The sequence below is a fragment of the Nannobrachium achirus genome (genome assembly GCF_963921795.1).
Source record: "Nannobrachium achirus genome assembly, chromosome: 2".
Taxonomy (NCBI): domain Eukaryota; kingdom Metazoa; phylum Chordata; class Actinopteri; order Myctophiformes; family Myctophidae; genus Nannobrachium; species Nannobrachium achirus.
This window is the reverse complement of record NC_137811.1, coordinates 27,130,646-27,149,701: the sequence shown is the minus strand read 5'-3', so window position 1 is coordinate 27,149,701 and position 19,056 is coordinate 27,130,646. Positions and strand designations below refer to the sequence as shown.

The window sequence follows — 19,056 nt, the reverse complement described above, 5'->3', positions numbered from 1 at the left end:
ACAACACTATTTCTACCATATCTTCAATCTACTTTTAGGGATCTGGGGTGGGTGTGCTCTTCCATAATCTCTGAATAGTCAAAATCATATTTTGATACACCAGGTATTTCTGTTTGATCCCCCAAGAGACATAATCTTCGATTCAACAGTAGATTGATTTGACGACAGAGATGGACACAGACGAAGGCACAGACAGACAGATGGAGAGAGAGTAATGATGAATGAGGTGTAATGAATGTTAACGAGTCAACGAACGATGGCAGGGGGTCAGGTCAGGTCAGGTGACCTCTCACCTCTTTGATGAGGGCCATGAAGCGGTTCCCAAAGCGCCAGGGCTTGTGTCTGTTGCACTGCAGCGAGCTGACGGTGATCTGCTGAGACTGCTGCACAGCCACGGCCACCACGTGCACGGCATCGTACATCAGCGCGGCGTCCGTCTGAAAACGAGACAACAAAACGTTAATAAAGGGGGTCTTCAACGTTTTGCTGACCAAGCTGAGAGAGAGAGATGGAGCAGATGTTTGAAATTGTGTTGCATTTCACAGATAGCTTCATAGACTTTTTGCGGTATGGTCATTGTTGTATAATATAATGGTTATGGATTTTTTGTTCATGTGTAATTTTCATACCTAACCACTTAAACCCTAAAACATAGTAAACCTGACCTTTAGCTCTGTACTTTTTTTCTCTCTACATCAAATCTCTTCGCTGAAAACAGCGGATACAAGCTCACAACGTGTGGCAGCCTCACTATTTTCATCGAATTATTCCCACTGAATAGGGATCTATGTAGGGTTTGAGTGGTTAACGTGGCGTGTAGTAAATCTGAGGACCCCCTAGGGGTCCCAACCCCGGTTGAGGACCCATGCATTAATACATATTATTGTGTGTGTCCTCCGTCCGTCACCGAGGCACTCATCATCACCACATAAAAGCCAGATTTATTTTGTACTACTGACAACATGCCGCAAGGCAACACGTTGTAGACGGGCTATTTTTCCACCTAGACACTCAGGAATTTGTCGCATACAATAATAATAATGATAGATTTGTTTATATTCGAAAAAAAGTTACAAAGTGCTCAAAACACATCACAAAACAAGAAATAAAGCACATTAAAAAAAGCATGACACAGCAAATGCAGTTGGAGTAGGAGGACACAATAGGTTAAAACAGTTGGGGAATACAGGCAGCTTTATAAAAGTGAGTTTTCCGGAGGGATTTGAACTGGGGCACAGACTCTGTGAGCTTGATGATGGATGTGTGGTCAAAACTATAGAAATGTAGCAGAGTATCCCTGCCTGAAACCCAGGGGACTCATTAGAAGTCCCCTCTCTAGTTTGTCCTAGAGGGACTGTGGGAGAGATCGTATTGTGCTATTACAGAAGTAAAATCAATCAAGCCAATCTAAATAAATCGCTGTGTCTATAGGATATCTCTGTCCTCCAATTTTATCTCAAGTTAGGAATGAACAATCATTTGCTTATGCCTGCTGTATTTATGGTTAGTATAGGTACCGGTACAGGTATGGGATGCTTTTTGATTGGTTGGACCAGTGGTTCTCAAAGTGGATTTCAGGGACTCTCTAGGTTCCTTTATGGGGGTCTAAATTTACCCTTAGAAGTCTGTAAATTTGACAGTGTACAAATGGAACCAAATGGACCCTAACGTTCCCTTTGTACACTGTCAAAGTTAAAGCGAGACCTTCAAATTTCAAAGTTTGAGAACCACTGGGTTAGACCTTTTTTTTAACCAACAGCTATAAAGTGTTGTTGAATATCTGTGCTTTTATTATTAAATCAATGGTGGTACTGTTTAGCATTGTTCACTACGGCTAATATCATAAAAGTAAATGAAAAAGAGAGCAAGGTCTTTAATGCGGGAATTATATTTGTTGCTGAGCCATAGCACAAGTACTAGCATGGTGACTTGGCTCCCGTTTCTCCTTTCACACAGAAATGCAAGGCTAGGTCATCATCAAAACATCATAGTGTAAGCGAAGAACATCATGGTCTGGCCTGAATAATCTCTCAAAAGAAAAATGAAATGCACACCATGGCATATTGCTGGTGAGGTGATAGTCACAGTACACAAAGGAGAAGAGGAGAAATGTATGTCGCACACTCCAGCTCCATTATGAATGACTCTTTATTTGATGATGTCTCATCCATCTGGACTTCTTCACAACCACATAATGTAATAATAGTCTGTTCTATTTCTGCTTATAGTTTCTATTATCCCTTTCTCCAGTGTCTGTCTGAAATTAAAATAACACTGCAGCCGTGTTCATTGTTAACCATTATTAAAAGAAGAATGACTAATTTAACAAAGGATCTGTGCCATCCTAAATTAGGATTCCTAAATTAGAACAGGGAATATCATTCTGTAACGATAAAAATCCTGAATGGCCTCTTAACTTAATACATTTCTGTAGACTGCTAAAATTCCCCTTGGCCAGGGGGATTCATCTTTGGCTCAGAGATGTTTGTCTCCCGAGTTTAAGGCCAGGTAGGATCATTTGGGGGCTAATCTGGGATCAGGTTTCCTGGTGGGGTTGCAAGGGCTTGATATACTTGATATACTCTATTGTGCGCAGTGTTACACAACAACATTAGCCCACAAACCTACAGGCTCACAACACATAGCACTGCGACATGTTGTGAGCTTGTAGACTGTCTGTTTTCAACTTGCAACCATGGTACGCAACTAAGTATACATCCGGCTTAGCAGATTTACTCAGTCTGTAGCCCAGGGGTCTAATATTTGCCTTTTCCCCAGGGTGGTTCCTCTAAAGGTGTGGTAGATGTTTGGCTTCCCACGCAGCAGACGTAGATTCAAAGGGGTACTACTTATGTTTTTTAGAATAATCTAAATTCCAAAGCAAATCAGTGTAATATCTCCAGTGCTGGGCATGAGGTTTGATGGCGCTCTAGCTTCTCTTGTCCAGCATGTGTTTAAAACTGTTGTTTTGATGATTTATTCAGACATCAGAGTGACAGCTTAGGGTCTCCTAATTTACAACAGCGATGCACGAGTACCCACAGCCGTGGTGGGAAAGTATTCTCTGACGTTTTACTTCAGTGAAAGTAAACTAAAGTCTTTTGCAAACCCAGTAAATAGCTCAGGGACAAGTGCGTTGGTAGAGCTGACGACGATATGAAATAGAAGAACCCACAATGGTCTTCACTTTCGCTCAATAGAGAATACTTGTATTTTATTTGAGGCAGCGTTTCGGTCATGGACATTCCTAAGACTGTTTTGAGATTCCAGAGGAAGGTCCAAGACCAAAACATTGCCTTAATAAAAGTTTGAGTCAAGTTGAGTCGAGCAAAAAAAGATGGTAGCCTAAAGTAGAAATACCACAATGTAGATATACTCTGTGACAACTAAGTCAGGCCTGTATTCAGAATTTGACTTGAGTAAAAGTACAAAAGTACTGGCATCAACCTTTTCAAAATGTCTACAAAGTACCTCTGTAACAAAGTTTTCAAATAATTGTAGTGGAGTAAAACGTTGTATTTCTGAGATGTAGTGGGAGTAAACACACTTTCCACGTTTACTTTCCACCACTTTTGCTCACAGGAAATTAGACAAACAGCAAAATAAAAAAAAGCTTCAAAGCTCAAACGTGTGCACTTCCTCTCTCTCTCTCTCTCTCTCTCTCTCTCTCTCTCTCTCTCTCTCTCTGTGCAATAAAGAATTGACGGTAAACAGTGGGCCTGGGAGAGACGGCTATCACAGGAGCTATCAGGGAAGTGCCAGTCATCCACGCTCCACGAAAGAAAGCTCTAATTCCACAGTCCCGGTAAAAAAAAAAAAAAAAATCTAATTAGTGTTTGTCTCGCTTGATTGAAAAGCAATCACAACAGCTCTCCACATTTGTCGTATGGAAATCATGCCTAAGGGCGCGTCGGAAAATGCTGTCCTGTGGAATAAATCACTCGCAAACCTGTCATTTCCCCCCGTTTGGGCCCTGATTGGGCGTCTGAAGGCTGCGGCTCGAGATGGCAGTTGGACGGTAATGGGGCGCTGAAGAAGACACTCCGATGGCAATCTCGTGCACGCGCATCCGCGCGTATATACAGTACACACGCGCGCACGCTCACTCGCAACAATATCCGTATGATAGCACGCTTCAGAGTCAATCACCGACAATAACACGCGATGCCTTGAAGAACACCCTGGGGCAGGAGTGTGCGCCGCGCGCATGCGCTAAGAAGTGTGAGATATTAATAATCTGCATTGGGAAAAGGTGTTGATATAACCCGGACAAGTGCGAATTTATCGCAGGGCCAGGGTGTCACCTGGAGGTTGAGGAGAGTTTTCGCGCAGCTGGGGTTTGCGCGACTACGCGACGTGTTGTGGGGGCGTTGCGGGGGTGGAAGGGGGGTGGTTGGAGTGATTGCCAGCTGCACAGCAGCAAACGCAATGTCCTTTAGTCCAGTGGTTCTCAACCTTTTCAGGCCATGACCCCCAAAATAATCATATTTTAACTGGGGACCCCCCCCCCCCCCACCCTGAAGAGCACTGAGAGTTGAGGCATTACATTTTGCATAACACGGTTCTATTGTGAAAATAGCAGATCATAGATAGATAGATAGATAGATCGGAGGTTAAAAAGTCTTCAAATTGTCACTTTAGACATGTGCAGATACCCTCTATAGGCCTACTGTACACACGTTGGCTTGTTTACTGTCGAGTGAGAAAACGACGTTGCACATTAAGTTAATCATCTGGGGACCCCCCCCCAAAAAAATAATTCGGGGACCCCCCTGGGGATCCAGTTGATAACCACGTACTGCTTTCAGTCAACGGCCGCTGAGAGCAAGAGAGGGCTGCTCCGTGGTGTTCATGCTGCATCAGCCTGCCATGCAGCACTCGCTGCCAGGTCGCCAGATCATGCAAGGGCCCCACAGGGACCTCGTAAAAGCAATGTGACACCCTGTCAGTCAACCGCGCCGCTGACACAGTGTGAAGGGTGCAAGTTGGCCGGATTGTTGTAGCAGCGGTATGCAGGGTGGTGGGGGTGGGGTTGTAGTGCGCACTCACTACAACAGTGTGAGGGAATAGCCGATGTTTTTTGACAAGAAGAGGCATGGTGGGAGGAGACCGGAGGAGCAGGCATGTGCACACATACAGTAGACATCAAAGGGGGCTTGAGCCCCTGCCCTTTTTATCAGGCTGTAAAAAAGGTGCCCTCTCCAGACCATGAATGCAGTTTTTATAATGGTGAGTGAAAGAAATGCAAACGCCCCCTTTCCATGCCATACCTGAAGGCAGCGTTCGAGAGAATTGCCTTTTCCCTTTTTAGATTTGTTTTTGGGCTTTTATTGATAGGACAGTTAGACTGACAGGAAATGGGGGGGAGAGATGGGGAGTGACGCGCGGCAACGGTCGTCCGGATCGGGAATCGAACCGGCAATGCCGCCAGGCATCCATGACTATGTGGCATTCGCCCGGACCAGTATAGGCCAGCGGGTGGCCCAGCATTGCCTTTTCAAAAACTCCTCACTGTGTAGAAACCCATGCCGTTAGGCCACATCTCCAGTATTGACTTGATTATGCTTAGTTCGGCGTGGTATCAAGCGCCGAAAATAGCCGATCTCCAAGCTCACAACGCGTCGCGCTGCGACGCGTTGTGAGCTTGGAGGTCTGCTATTTTCGAGATTTTCACCAAAAGGCCCTTTTAGGAATTTCAGCCCCCTCTGCACGTCCCTGCGGAGAAGGCGAGAGTCCAAACACCTCTAACCCATGTCATTAAACAAAGACAATGCTCTCTCAGTCTCCTTCCGTACAGCGGCAAGCTAACGAGGACCGTAAAGTGCTGAAGAAGAGCACTTGCAAGGGCACTGCGTAGTCCATGTAAACACAATCCATGTTGGTGTAGGTTTTCTCAATAACATTATTTTCGGAAATTGCACGTCAGTCACCATGTGAAATTCAAATGAAGGATCCCAGTCGACCCTATAAAAGCCTAATTCAGAAAAGCTTGGTGTATAAAATCCGGTATTTTGGGGCAAGTGCACACGGTCGTATGCACGGTGAAATGTAAATTCGCCCATCATCCATCAACCCCTGTAACCCCATTATGGCAACAAACCAAGAATGAAGCATTTTAATCAGAATGTGTACACGCAAATGTATTCAGATTGCCTTCATCCAGGAGAGCTGCTGAGGAGAGTGCTGAGAGAGAGAGAGAGAGAGAGAGAGAGAGAGAGAGAGAGAGAGAGAGAGAGAGAGAGAGAGATATCATGGGGAGAGGAGAGGCAGCTAGAGTGAGTTTTGGCAGCACAGGCTGGCGTGGTGTGGTGCGTGTGTGTGTGTGTGTGTGTGTGTTTGTGTGTGCAACTGTGCATGTGCATGTGTGTGTGTGTGTGTGTGTGTGTGTGTGTGTGTGTGTGTGTGTGTGTGTGTGTGTGCGTGTGTGTGTGTGTGTGTGTACGTGTGTGTGCGTGTGTGTGTGCGTCTCTCTCTCTCTCTCTTCCCGGGGAGGAGAGCGGCTCAGAAGCACCCGTCAGGATTCCCCCTCGCAAATGATTTAGCAACACTGCCACTTCACTCCATAAACATCTCATTAAAATCAATTATGTCACTCCTGAATGAAATTAAAGCTAAACACTTTAAAAGCCGCTTTCCCCCTTGTGTCAGCCAATATGAGCATTACCCCTGACGCAGTCTATTTTTCCGCCTCATTGTCCCCCCCCCTTCCCCCCGCCTCCCCCCCTGCCACGCCCCTTCTCGCTGAGGGGAGATTTATTAAATCTCCTAAGCTCAGATTGATTTCTTTCCCTTTTTTTTATGAATAGTTAAAACGTGCAGACCTGACGCGGCGGCGGGAGGAAGAAAGAAGGCTCATCAACATCGCCATGGAAACTAAGCGGGCAAGAGGCAGCTCTCTCTCTCCTCGACAGAGGAGAGAGAGAGACATCAAAGGGGGCTTGAGCCCCTGCCCTTTTATCAGTCTGTAAAAAGTGCCCTATCCAGACCATGAATGTCCGTTTTTACGGTGGTGAAAGAAATGCAAATGCCCCCTTTCCATGCCATACCTGAGGGCAGCATTGTCCAAACTCTCCTGAACTCGAATGCAGATTCTTATGTGTAGAAATCCATGCCGTACGCCACATCTCCAGTATTGACTTGATTATGCGTAGTTCTGTGTGGTATCACCCAAAGGAAATACACACACAACAAATTCGTCGCTAGCTCACAACAAATTCGCAGCGCGACGCGTTGTGAGCTTGGAGGTCTGCTATTGTCGATATTTCCACCAAAAGGCCCTTTTAGAGATTTCAGCCCCTGCCTCTCTAACATTCTCTGCATCGTGTCGGGTTCCTAGAAAACAAACATCATGAGCCCCGACCCCAACCCAGAGATAAGAGAATCTGGCCATGAGCCGACAACTAGAGGGATTTGGGGAGTATTTGGCAAGAGGGGGGAAAAAATGGAAAAGGACTGAAGAAGGAGAGAGAAAACAAGATAATGGAAGTAATTCTATAGCTTCCTCTCAGGGAAAGCAAGACAACCATAGCCTGTTTTTTTGTTTGTTTTTTCTCCCCTCAGTTTTGGAGTAATAGCCTCTTCTATTTCCCCCTCTTACAGAGAGGAGTTGTGTAGTATTGTTAATGTATTGTGTGATCTGTCTATGTATCTATCTATGTATATATGTATCTATGTATCTATCTATGTATATATGTATCTATGTATCTATCTATGTATATATGTATCTATGTATCTATCTATGTATATATGTATCTATGTATCTATCTATGTATATATGTATCTATGTATTTATGTATATATGTATATATGTATCTATGTATCTATCTATGTATATATGTATCTATGTATCTATCTATGTATATATGTATCTATCTATGTATGTATCTATGTATCTATCTATCTATCTATCTATCTATCTATCTATCTATGTATATACGTATCTATGTATCTATCTATCTATCTATCTATCTATCTATCTGTCTATCTGTCTATCTGTCTATCTGTCTATCTGTCTGTCTTTCTGTCTATCTATCTATCTATCTATCTATCTATCTATCTATCTATCTATCTATCTATCTATGTATATATGTATCTATGTATCTATCTATCTATCTATGTATCTATGTATCTATCTATCTATGTATCTATCTATCTATCTATCTATCTATCTAATAACCATCTGTTAGTGCGTGCGTGCGTGCGTGCGTGTGATAGTTTTTATTTTCTGTGTGTGATTCCTAAAGCGACCAGAGCACTTGGGTGAGTTGGTCTCCTCGGTCACGGCCCTGTGGCTCTTTTGATTGAAACATAAACACCTTGAGCCTAGAGAGGGAGGCACCGAGGAGCAATGAGGGGGAAAAGCTGCAGCAACCTGTAGCCTGCCTATTCGCACACACACATTACTATACTCGTGAGGACGTCAACCTTTTAGGATGACAATTTTATAAATGCCATTTCTACCATCTGTTTGCCATTTCTAACCCTTGCCTTAACTAAGCCTGAGTTGCAATGTGTTGTTTGTGAGCTTGTCAAGTTGCTATTTTCGGTGCGTGAAGCCGGGCTAAAACCCAAAGTGCCTCATCATATCCTCCTCCACCCTAACCTGAATGTTTCACTAATTGTAAAGCCTAACTCCCTGAATCTTCAAACACACACACACACACACACACACACACACACACACACACACACACACACACACACACACACACACACACACACACACAGGAGAGGAGAACAGATGGATACCAGTAAGACTCCCTAATCGGGAGATAAGCGACCGTTGGTCGCTTATCTCCACAAATAGGCCAAAAGTTTGTTTTACCAATTATTACACTCTATGTGAACATTTACATCAACAAATCCCAAGTACTATGCAGAACGACCCATTTCAAGTTTTTAATGTACAACAATATTTAGAAAATAGGTCTACAAGCTGACAGTCCTCGTCCCTTATATTCCCATAGGTTATATGGAGATCTCAGTGTTTGTCAGTCCTTGTTCATTTACGCCCATATATGGACATCTCTATATCTACTGTAACAGTCCTTGTCCCTTTATGCCCATATATGGAGATCTCTTAACTGTAAGTCCTTGTCCCTTTTATGCCCATATATGGATATTCCTGATGTCATCAGTATATGAACATATATGGGCTTTCTGATATGCCCATATATGGAGATCTCTTAACTGTAAGCCCTTGTCCCTTTTATGCCCATATATGGATATCCCTGATGTCATCCGTATATGCCCATATATGGGCTTTCTAATATGCCCATATATGGAGATCTCTGTATCTCCATATATGGGTATAAAAGGATACTTCAGGTCTGACATCAGGTTTGTTTATATTGGGTTGCTAGGTTTGACATCACAAACTCTATGGGCCATCTGACCTAGAAATCTATATTTGGGCATAGATGACTCATCGTGACCTCATCACACGTCGACCGCACGTGTGACGTGCGGTCGACCGCACGTGTGACCGACGGACGGCCGGTGGAGGTTTTCATACTAAACTGCGACCTTACGGTCGCAATAATAAATAAAATACTATGAAGTAGTAGAGGCAGTCAAGGACACAAAAAAGAGGACTTGTTATATGTCTGCGTATATGTCTGTCTCGACCTAAACTTGCAAACTACTGGACCGATCAGTACCAAATTTTATGTGCTAACTGCCAGTAGGCCACAAAATTACTGCACCTCCGTTAATGTTTCATACTTTTTGATTTTAACTTTACATTCATAATGGAAGTCAATAGGGCTCTGAACGGGTTGTAAACCTTGCCCAAATATGGAGTGATACGTCATAGACATAGATATGACTGACATCATAGATTATTGACGTAACAGGGGTGAAGTCCAAGAGCCACATTGGAGCACCCCCCCTATTCCCACATGGATCACAAGATCCACATGATTAGATTGTCTTCTACATCTTTTGACAGATGAACTAGACCCTGTCCTCCATCAGACTACTGTATTCTGGCTGGCGGAGCATAAAGGAGACTGTACTGTACAACACAAGATGGCCACGAGGCAGGAGCGTGACATTTGACAGGGATCATGAGTCGTGATTCGATTGGATTCTGTGAGCTCATGTACAGTACAGTGAGAGAGAGAGAGAGAGAGAGAGAGAGAGAGAGAGAGAGAGAGAGAGAGAAAGAGAGAGAGAGAGAGAGAGAGAGAGCAGGGGTGTCGCACCAAATTCTGGGCCCTGGGTACTTTAACTATTGAAAAATAGCAGATCTACAAGCTCACAACGTGGCACCGAGTGCCGCGCTGCGAGCTTGTAGATCTGCTATTTTTGAAAAATCGTGAAAATGTGTTTAAGTCTTTGAATATTTCAAATCCTAAGGTTTAAATGAAAAAATATGTTTCTATGTCAGTGGTGCTCAAACCTTTTCATGTGAAGGATCCCCAAAAGGATATACTTGGCCACGGACCCCCATCTCAAAATATTTAGTTCCAGGGACGCCCAAACGCAAAATTTGAGTTACAAATATTCGCTTAAAAAATACATATATTCAAAGATTTGCACACGTTTTCACGACTTTTTAAAAATAGCAGATCTACAAGCTCGCAGCGCGGCACTCGGTGCCGCGCTGTGAGCTTGTATATCTGCTGTTTTTCAATAACTAAAGTATAACATAATTGGGCCCAAGTAACTCAGTCCCACTTTTCCCCCACTTGTGACACCCTTGAGAGAGAGAGAGAGAGAGAGAGAGAGAGAGAGAGAGAGTGAGAGAGAGAGAGTGAGAGAGAAAGGGCAGCAGACCATGCAGAGATCCTGCCTTTAGCATTTAGAAGCAATTTAATCGGGCCTGACGCTGCTCCTGCCCAAATGTATCGATTAGGAGCAAACAAAGTGACTGTCTGATCAATGAGAGTCCAGCCCCACACAAGCAGAGCCCTGGGGGGCCTACAGGGACCAGCGTACGTACGTGCCCTATGCATAGTGGCATAACACAGGCCCCCGTGGTGCCTGCTGAACTGTAAAAGATACCATTAAACGGATGAGTCAATGAGGAGAGTGGGAGAGAGAGGACCGTGGCTAGGGCAGGGCAGGCTATAGGAGGAATGATGCACGCATGCTATGAGACAATATCGGAGAGCTCAAGCAGACACAGGAACACAGACAATGACACATTAGCACACACACACACACACACACACACACACACACACACACACACACACACGACACACACACACACACACACACACACACACACACATACACACACACACACACACACACACACACACACACACACACACACACACACACACACCCAGGCAACAAGACGCAAGGCTAAACAAAGGCTGCAGAGCTTGTGTGATTAGCTTGTGGATGATACACAGCCCACAGACAAACTCTCTCTCAGTTTTTCACGTCTGGAGACTCCCGTCCAGGACAGAAGTGGGCCAATTTATGTATTTATTTTTGCGAAAGCATACAGCAGCCGTCCAACTGTTACCGTTAAAAAAGAACATGAAAACCACAAAAAGCGTCAGTTACCATTAGCCAGCATCTGCTATAGCTTCCCTGCTAAACGTCGCCCTAATATTCTCCTGCGCAAAACCAGACACCAGCCGGGGGAGAAATGTCTGGACCGCGATGACGATGCCTCTCTCGCTGTCGCCGCTGATCATCACCCGATCAAGTGCAGGAAGTGACAGCGAGCGGGCGGAGGCAGGGGATGGTGAGTAAATAAATAAATAAATCGGCGTGTCACTTTATTCCCTCCATTAGCTTCATTAGGGGGAGGGAGGGGGAGGTGGATGAAGACCTGCAGCGGCGTGCGTGGGGGGGTGGGGGGGCGAGTGGGCGACGGCGATGTGAGCTGGCATGCAGGGTAGGGGTGGGACGATATGAACATTTCATATCACGATTATTGTGACCAAAGTAATCGCGATTTACGATATTATCACGATCATCAAAATATCCCCAAAATCCATTATCCTGGGGCAGATCGTTTGCCAAAAATAGGTCGGCTATTTTTTGGCAAAGAGATTTGGTAGAGAGTGAAAAAAAGACTGTATCAAGTACTATAAGTACTATCCAAACTCTCCTGAACTTGATTGCAGCATCTTATGTTGAAGGAATTGCCCTCTCTGTGTAGAAAACCATGCCAACTCCAGTATTGACTTGATTATGCTTAGTTCAGTGTGGTATCACGCACAGAAAATAGCCAACCTCCAAGTATTATGAGTACGTTTTACCAATAGCGGTTTTATATGGTACCCGGATATGCAACTCGGCAAACAAAAGGTGAATTGATCCCAGTGCATGACGGAGGACGAAATCACGATAAATGTAATCTCCACGATACGATTATCGCGAGCGTTTTTTAATCACGATAAACGATAATATCGCTTATCGTCCCATCCCTATAATGCAGGGTTATCTGTTATTTCAGGGCGGGTCGTTTGGTTCGGGGCCTCGTGGGCGTGTGTGCGTTCGGGTGACGGGGGCCGTAATGCGAAGTGATGCTCGGGTCCCCTGAGGACTGAGGAGAGAGAGGGACCCTCCCGCCCTCCCTCGCCGCTAACTCCAGCCGCTCTGATTATAAATGTGCTCTCACCAGCCAACGCTCCAGTCAGTCAGCCCACCCCCCCCATCCCCTCAGCCTCGAATCTGTCACCCTCCCCTCGCACTTACGCCTAAACCAGCATGACACCTGCTCTCTCTACCCACCCTCTCTCTCTCTCTCTCTGTCTGGTCCGTCTCCACCTTTTTGCTATGCATTGCCTACATGATTGTCTTCTTCATACCCCCCCCTACAAGCTACAAGCGTTCCCTTGTCTTCTCCGCTGATGGCAAGAGATAGAGGTGCGGGGGGAGAGGAATCAGACATCATTCCTTCATGTTTTTCGCGCCCGTGTTTCTGCCCCGAATTGCAATCCCGTTTTGTGCGGAGCGGGAGGACGAGTGTCCTCCTGGTATGTCTGCGACGGCGGCACACATTTCAGCTGAAATTGAATACGAAGAAGTGATTGCCGGAGAGTTGTGTGCATGTTTGCGTGTCTGTAACTTGTGTCATATGTGATGCTTTTGTGTGTGTGTGCATGCACGTGTGTGTCTGGGAAAACGTGTCCAATCCCTCCATGCTGCAAGGCCCGCAAGGCAGGTTTACGACAAAATAAACATGTCATCTCTTCTCAACAGCTCCCGGTCCCCAACCAAATAACACAGAGGCCATTAGTGATAGCTAAGTAAACTTTAATAAAGCACGCTTATTGGACCAAATGAATCATAGAATTGTCCCTGCTGAGGGCACTGGCATTGGTGTGTTACAGCTCCATTGGCAGCTTAAGAGGGAGACTGAAGATGACAGAGATACCGAGTACAAGGTGGTATATTGATTCTCACCAAACATTCGGTCATGACTACAAAATGTCAAACTCAATACATAGAATATACTAGTAAGACGTGACAAGCGCCCTCGCCCTAAACGCGCCATCTCTTGGCCATCTGGCCACTGATGTATATCGGACCAGTTACCCATATATGGAGACCCCATATGGAGATCCATGTACTGTATATGGAGGTATATGCTGTGAGACCCCAAAAAATGTTTACTCACTTATTCGTTACAATATATAATGTCTCTGTTGGGTGGAAACCTCATATTTCCAAAAGTAGCTGATCAACAAGCGCAGTTTTTGATACCTTATATGTTATACTGCTGTAGTATGATCACGGGTGTTCGTTTACAACAACAAAAAAAAGTTAAAATATGGAGGGTTTCTGCCTGGCAGCAACGCTCCAACGCACAAATCCCTCTCGAGAGTTGCCCCTGACACAACAACAAAGTGTGACTATACAATGGCTTAAAATGTGTTATTTGTTGTGTTGTGTTGGGTGGGCGGGGTGTTGTTTATTACGATTATTGCTGTGTTACTGTGCATTATCACACCACGTACCATAGACTTGAGCACTGCAGGAGGCGTGAAGCAGAGGGGACCGCCTCCAGGCCCCTCGCATGTTCCTGTAGCCCCCTCCCGCAGCCACATACCAGATGGGCTTTATCGTCGGGTGGAAACCTTGTGTGTCCAAAAAACGTTCCTTTTATTATATATATTTTTTTAAACGAGTTAAAGTAGTGAAAACAGCCGATCAACAAGCACACAACGCCTCGCATCGCGAGGCGTTGTGTGCTCGTTGATCGGCTGTTTTCACTACTTTTGTGCGACGGCCTTGTATGATTTGCGAAAGAACGTACACATTTGGAGATACGAGATTTCCACCCGACAACGACGATATACTAGTGTTGTTGCTGCTCTATACCACCATTATTACTGGGGTTGGTGTGGGCCAGACAGTAGCCCCCCGTGGGCCGCAAATGGCCCGCGGGCCGCCTATTTGGGAACCCTGTTGTAGGGCTTTCATTTACAAAATGTAATTTACAAAAGAATATACTATTTTCAAACTTGGAGATACAAGGTTTCTGCCCGACAGTGCATACATTGTGTTGCTTTCTCCCCACGCCCCCTCTCTCACACACAGAATCTATAATGTTTTCTGCAAGAACAACAACAACAAACAAATCCTTCCCACGGCAACCATCTTTCTTCTCTAAAGAGACCCCAGTAACCTCCATCTCTCAAAGAGAGTCAAAGAGGGTCGAGGACAAACAACCGAGAAGCGCGCGGGTATGTGTGCGTGTGCATGTGCGTGTGCGTGCGTGCGTGCGTGTGTGTTTATGTGCGCGCGCGCACACACTGCGGGAGGGCAATAACAGCACCTTTGCCGTTCGTGCCGCTGAATTGTGTCACAATGATGAGCCTCAATCGGAGAGGAAATTGACTGTGTAAAACCTATCATTATTACGTCCGGCTTTTCTTTGTAATGACAATATGTGTCTCTCTCTGTCTCCACGTCCCATCAGCGCGCACGCCTCCGAAACCACGGCAGGAAATGAATCCTGAACGCGTCCGCTGGCTGCCACGCAGAGTGATAGCGATGACAAGCCGAGGATGACCAGGGGGTGTTAGCTATTAGCACCACACCGACGCAGGCCTGGCCTGGCCTGGCCTCCAGAAAACACTCCACACCAGGGACGTGCAGAGAATGTTAGAGAGGCAGGGGCTGACATCCAAACGGGCCTATTGGTGAAAATATCGAAAATAGCAGACCTCCAAGCTCACAACGCGTCGCAGCTTGGAGGTCGGCTATTTTCGGTGCGTGATACCACACTGAACTAAGCATAATCAAGTCAAAGATTTGGCGTATGTATGGCATCGTTTTCTACACAGCGAGGGCAATTCTTTCAACATAAGACGCTGCATTCAAGTTCAGGAGAGTTTGGACAAGGCGATTCTCTTGAATGCTGCCTTCAGGTGTGGCATGGAAAGAGGGCATTTGCATTCATGGTCTGGAGAGGAAACATTTTACAGACGGATAAAAGGGCAGGGGCTCAAGCCCCCTTTGATGTCTATGTGCGCGCCGCCGCGCGTGCCTGCTCCGCACGCCGCTGGCACACTCGTCAGGGATCGGGGGGGAAGAGAAGGCGAAAGGGTTGATTGGATTTAAGGCGTAATTGGAAAGTGGCAAACAGGATCATAGCAGGTAAGGCGGCCCAAGGCAGATTATTGTTGCTGTGAACAAGCTGGAACGTCGATAGTTAAAGGCCGTGGCAGCTGTCTGAACTGCCAACCAGCTGCCATATCAATCTAGCCCTTGTCAAAGTATGAGATGAAATCCCTGTACGACACCAGAGAGGTGTATGGAAGCCAACTGGCCTTTCCACTTCAATTTTGTTATTACACCGCTTCTCCTTTATTGTAATTGGACGTAAATAAAAAGAACAAAGAAAGTGAAATCTGCGTGCTTTGTGCAGTGGCTGCTTTAAAACGCTGCTGCTGCTGCGTGACTCATGTAATACTCTAGTAGCCACTACAGTCTATCACTCTCTCATATACTCTCTCTCTCTCTCTGCACATACAGTACACATGCATGCACACACATGTATATGCATACATGCATAAGTGTGTGCATGCATGCATACTGTCAGTGTGTGGCGCATCCTGGACACAGACATTAGCTTCTTCCAACACAATATGTACATGTTGCTTGTTTATCATTGCGACCGAAGGACGCAGTATACCATGAGAAATGTTATAGCTTGTCCTTCCCTAACGGAAGTGATGTCATCAAACCCTGGATATCCATACTGTCACTGTCACTTCCTGTTCCACTTGGGTATTTCCTAGACTCCCTTTTATGCTCATATACTGTATGAGTCACTCTGTGCCATCACTGTGACTCACTGTCACTCTGTGGAATTGTGCCACATTTTGAACAAAACACTTACACTTACACTTACTTATACAATACAATCAGGAAAGAGTACCGGTACCCATTTCTTAACTGCTGTTACTGAACAAACCTCTATAGCAATGCGTACTATCAGAATATACAGCTATTTAACACGTATTTATTTTAACAAGAAAATATCACGTATTACCTTTAAGTATTACGATGAGCTCATGTGTTTTGGATTTAGGTGCTACTGTAGTACTGTATGCCTCAGGACATATAATATGGTTCTACCATAAATGATGTGATGCCTAGTATGTCACTTAGTATGTCCATTTAATCTCACGGCAGAGGAAAACACTAACAAAGAGTCATAAATCCATGAACGAAGCACGAAACACTTCCTTACGTCCAAATTATGACGAGAGAATACGGGGACAGACTTTAACTAACTTTTCAGGATTCAAATTCAAAAGTAGCAAAAGCACAGTAGAAGTTCTGGCAGAACTTTTGATGCGTTCGTGTGACGCTGAGGTGTGATCAAGCAGGCCGTTAATTTGCGAAAGAACACAAATAGAGATTCCGCCCGGTGACAGCAACGATATGATGGTAGATTTACAGCCTCTGTAGTACTTCTTCTCAGCAGCCAATAAGCTCAGCGTCAGAAACAGTATGCTAATACAAAAGGAGGCAGGGAGATTTCCCGCCGCTCCATTAGCATTTTCTCCGTGCCAAAATCTTTACCTCGGAGAGATGGATCTCTTCTCGCTCCTTAAATTAATTATCAATCCCTAATAGATTTTTCTTAATTATTCCTCTATTCAACAGAGTGCTCGCGTCTTGTTCTCGTTCCGTGAGATTAGAGCTCATGTGTGATAGTGTATTATATATATATCCTCGCCGTCGGGCAGAAACCTTGTATCTCCGTGTTTCATCTTTTCATCTTTTTATTATCTTTTTCCTTTGGCAAATTAATCCTCCATTTTGTATTCCGGTGTACGGCGGTGTCACGCAAAAGCAGTGAAGATATCCTCCTAAAATGACATAAAAACTATATGACAAAATGGGGAAGCCTGGTTGAAACAAAGCGGTGTCTGTAGGTTTTATTGCGACCGAAGGTTGCAGTTTACTCTGAGAAACAGCACATCATGTCCGTGTCTGTCCGTCCGTCCATGTACGTTTTTTTACGGTCAATGGGTTTGCTGCTCTGACATCACGCTGACTCTCACGCTCTGACATCACGCTCTGACATCACTGTGATGTCAGGGGAACCAAATCCCCTTTATGCCTATATATGGAGATATGGAGATCCCTGTGATGCCACGGGAACCAAATCCCTTAATGCCCATTTATGGAGACCCCTGATATCATCAATATTAAGACCATATCTGAGAATATCTATGGGTACCAGTATATGGGTAACTGGTCCGATATACATCACTGGCCACTGTGGCCAGATGGCCAAGACATGGCGCGACCTCGCTTTTCACCCTTAGGCGTCTTACTGGTATAACCAATTAAGGTGACTAAATAATAACTACATTGGATCCACTTTTGGCTTCTTGTTTCTATTTCCTGAAGAGTATAAGGTTGCTTTGGGCAAGGTTTCCGCCTGACAGCGGCGAATGTTTCTTTAAATCCATCCGTCTATGCGGCGCACATTGCCAAGGGGTCCTCCCTCTAAACTCCCCCCGGCCCGCCATATACCCGGCCCCCATTTTTCTTTCTCTCTTGTTGTCGGTTTCAAATAAACCCCTGATTAAACGGAGACAATGATGCAAGTTTCAATTCACAAATTGGAAGAGGCTAATCCGCTGCTTAGAGAGTTCCTTGGGGGTGGGAAAAGATTGAAGAGGCTGCCCCGGGGAGCATGTTCGGGGGCGAAAACTGTGCACCATGCAGGCATACAGTATGTACTGTATAGGCATGTGCTCCAGTGATCTAGGTCAGATCAGATGGCTTCCTGCTACAGTATAGTTGTGTGCAGGCACGTGCACACATAGACTTCAAAGGGGGCTTGAGCCCCTGCCCTTCTATCCGTCTGTAAAAAGTGCCCTCTCCAGTCCATGGATGCAGTTTTTTACTATTTTACTATGGTGAAAAAAATGCAAATGCCCTTTTTCCATGCCATACCCGAAGGCAGCGTTCAAGAGAATTGCCTTAAGAATTGACTCTCCTGAACTTGAATGCAGGGTCTCATGTTGAAAGAATTGTCCTCTCTGTTGATTATGCTTAGTTCAATGTGATATCACGCGCCGAAAATTTTCGATATTTCCACCAAAAGGCCCTTTTAGAAATTTCAGCCTCTGCCTCTCTAACATCCTCTGCACGTCCCTGGTTGTGTGTTGTGCGACTGTGCGTGAGCATGCGTGTGCGCACATGTTAATGGCTGTGTGTGTGTGTGTGTGTCTACTGAGATCAACAGCACACAGGTACAGCGTACACCGCGTGCCAGATATCAAGGCCACGTTAGTGTCTGTGCAAAGCCTGCGCACGGAGAAAACGTAAGCATCATCCACCCCGCCCTATGTCGTTTTTTTTCCTCCTCTACTGAATGTCTTTTTTTCATTTTGCAGTCCATGAGGGAGTGATTTAGGGAGAAGAAGGCGTAGCTGCCTGTGACATTCAGGAAGGGCCTTTCTCTCAATGTCAGAGGCGTGTTTCATCAGAGTAACCAATCTCTCCTTCCCCTGCACGTAATTACAGAGCCCTTTAATTAGTGATGGGCTGAATGATCATGCAGTGTCAGTCAGACCCGCAGTCGACTGCCTTAATGCACTCCGCCAGGAC

At 45.3% G+C, this 19,056-nt stretch overlaps 1 protein-coding gene across 2 annotated transcripts in view; it reads right to left on the bottom strand.

Annotated features, from left to right (window-relative positions):
* Window positions 1–19,056, bottom strand: part of grik2 (glutamate receptor, ionotropic, kainate 2) — a gene marked incomplete at both ends in the record, with an annotated part of 235,751 nt that overhangs the window by 94,393 nt on the left and 122,302 nt on the right. For both annotated transcript variants that reach the window (XM_080737324.1, XM_080737325.1), the window contains one exon: window positions 294–437. In XM_080737324.1, coding sequence (XP_080593450.1) covers window positions 294–437 — 144 coding nt within the window. The remainder of the gene's footprint in view (window positions 1–293; window positions 438–19,056) is intronic.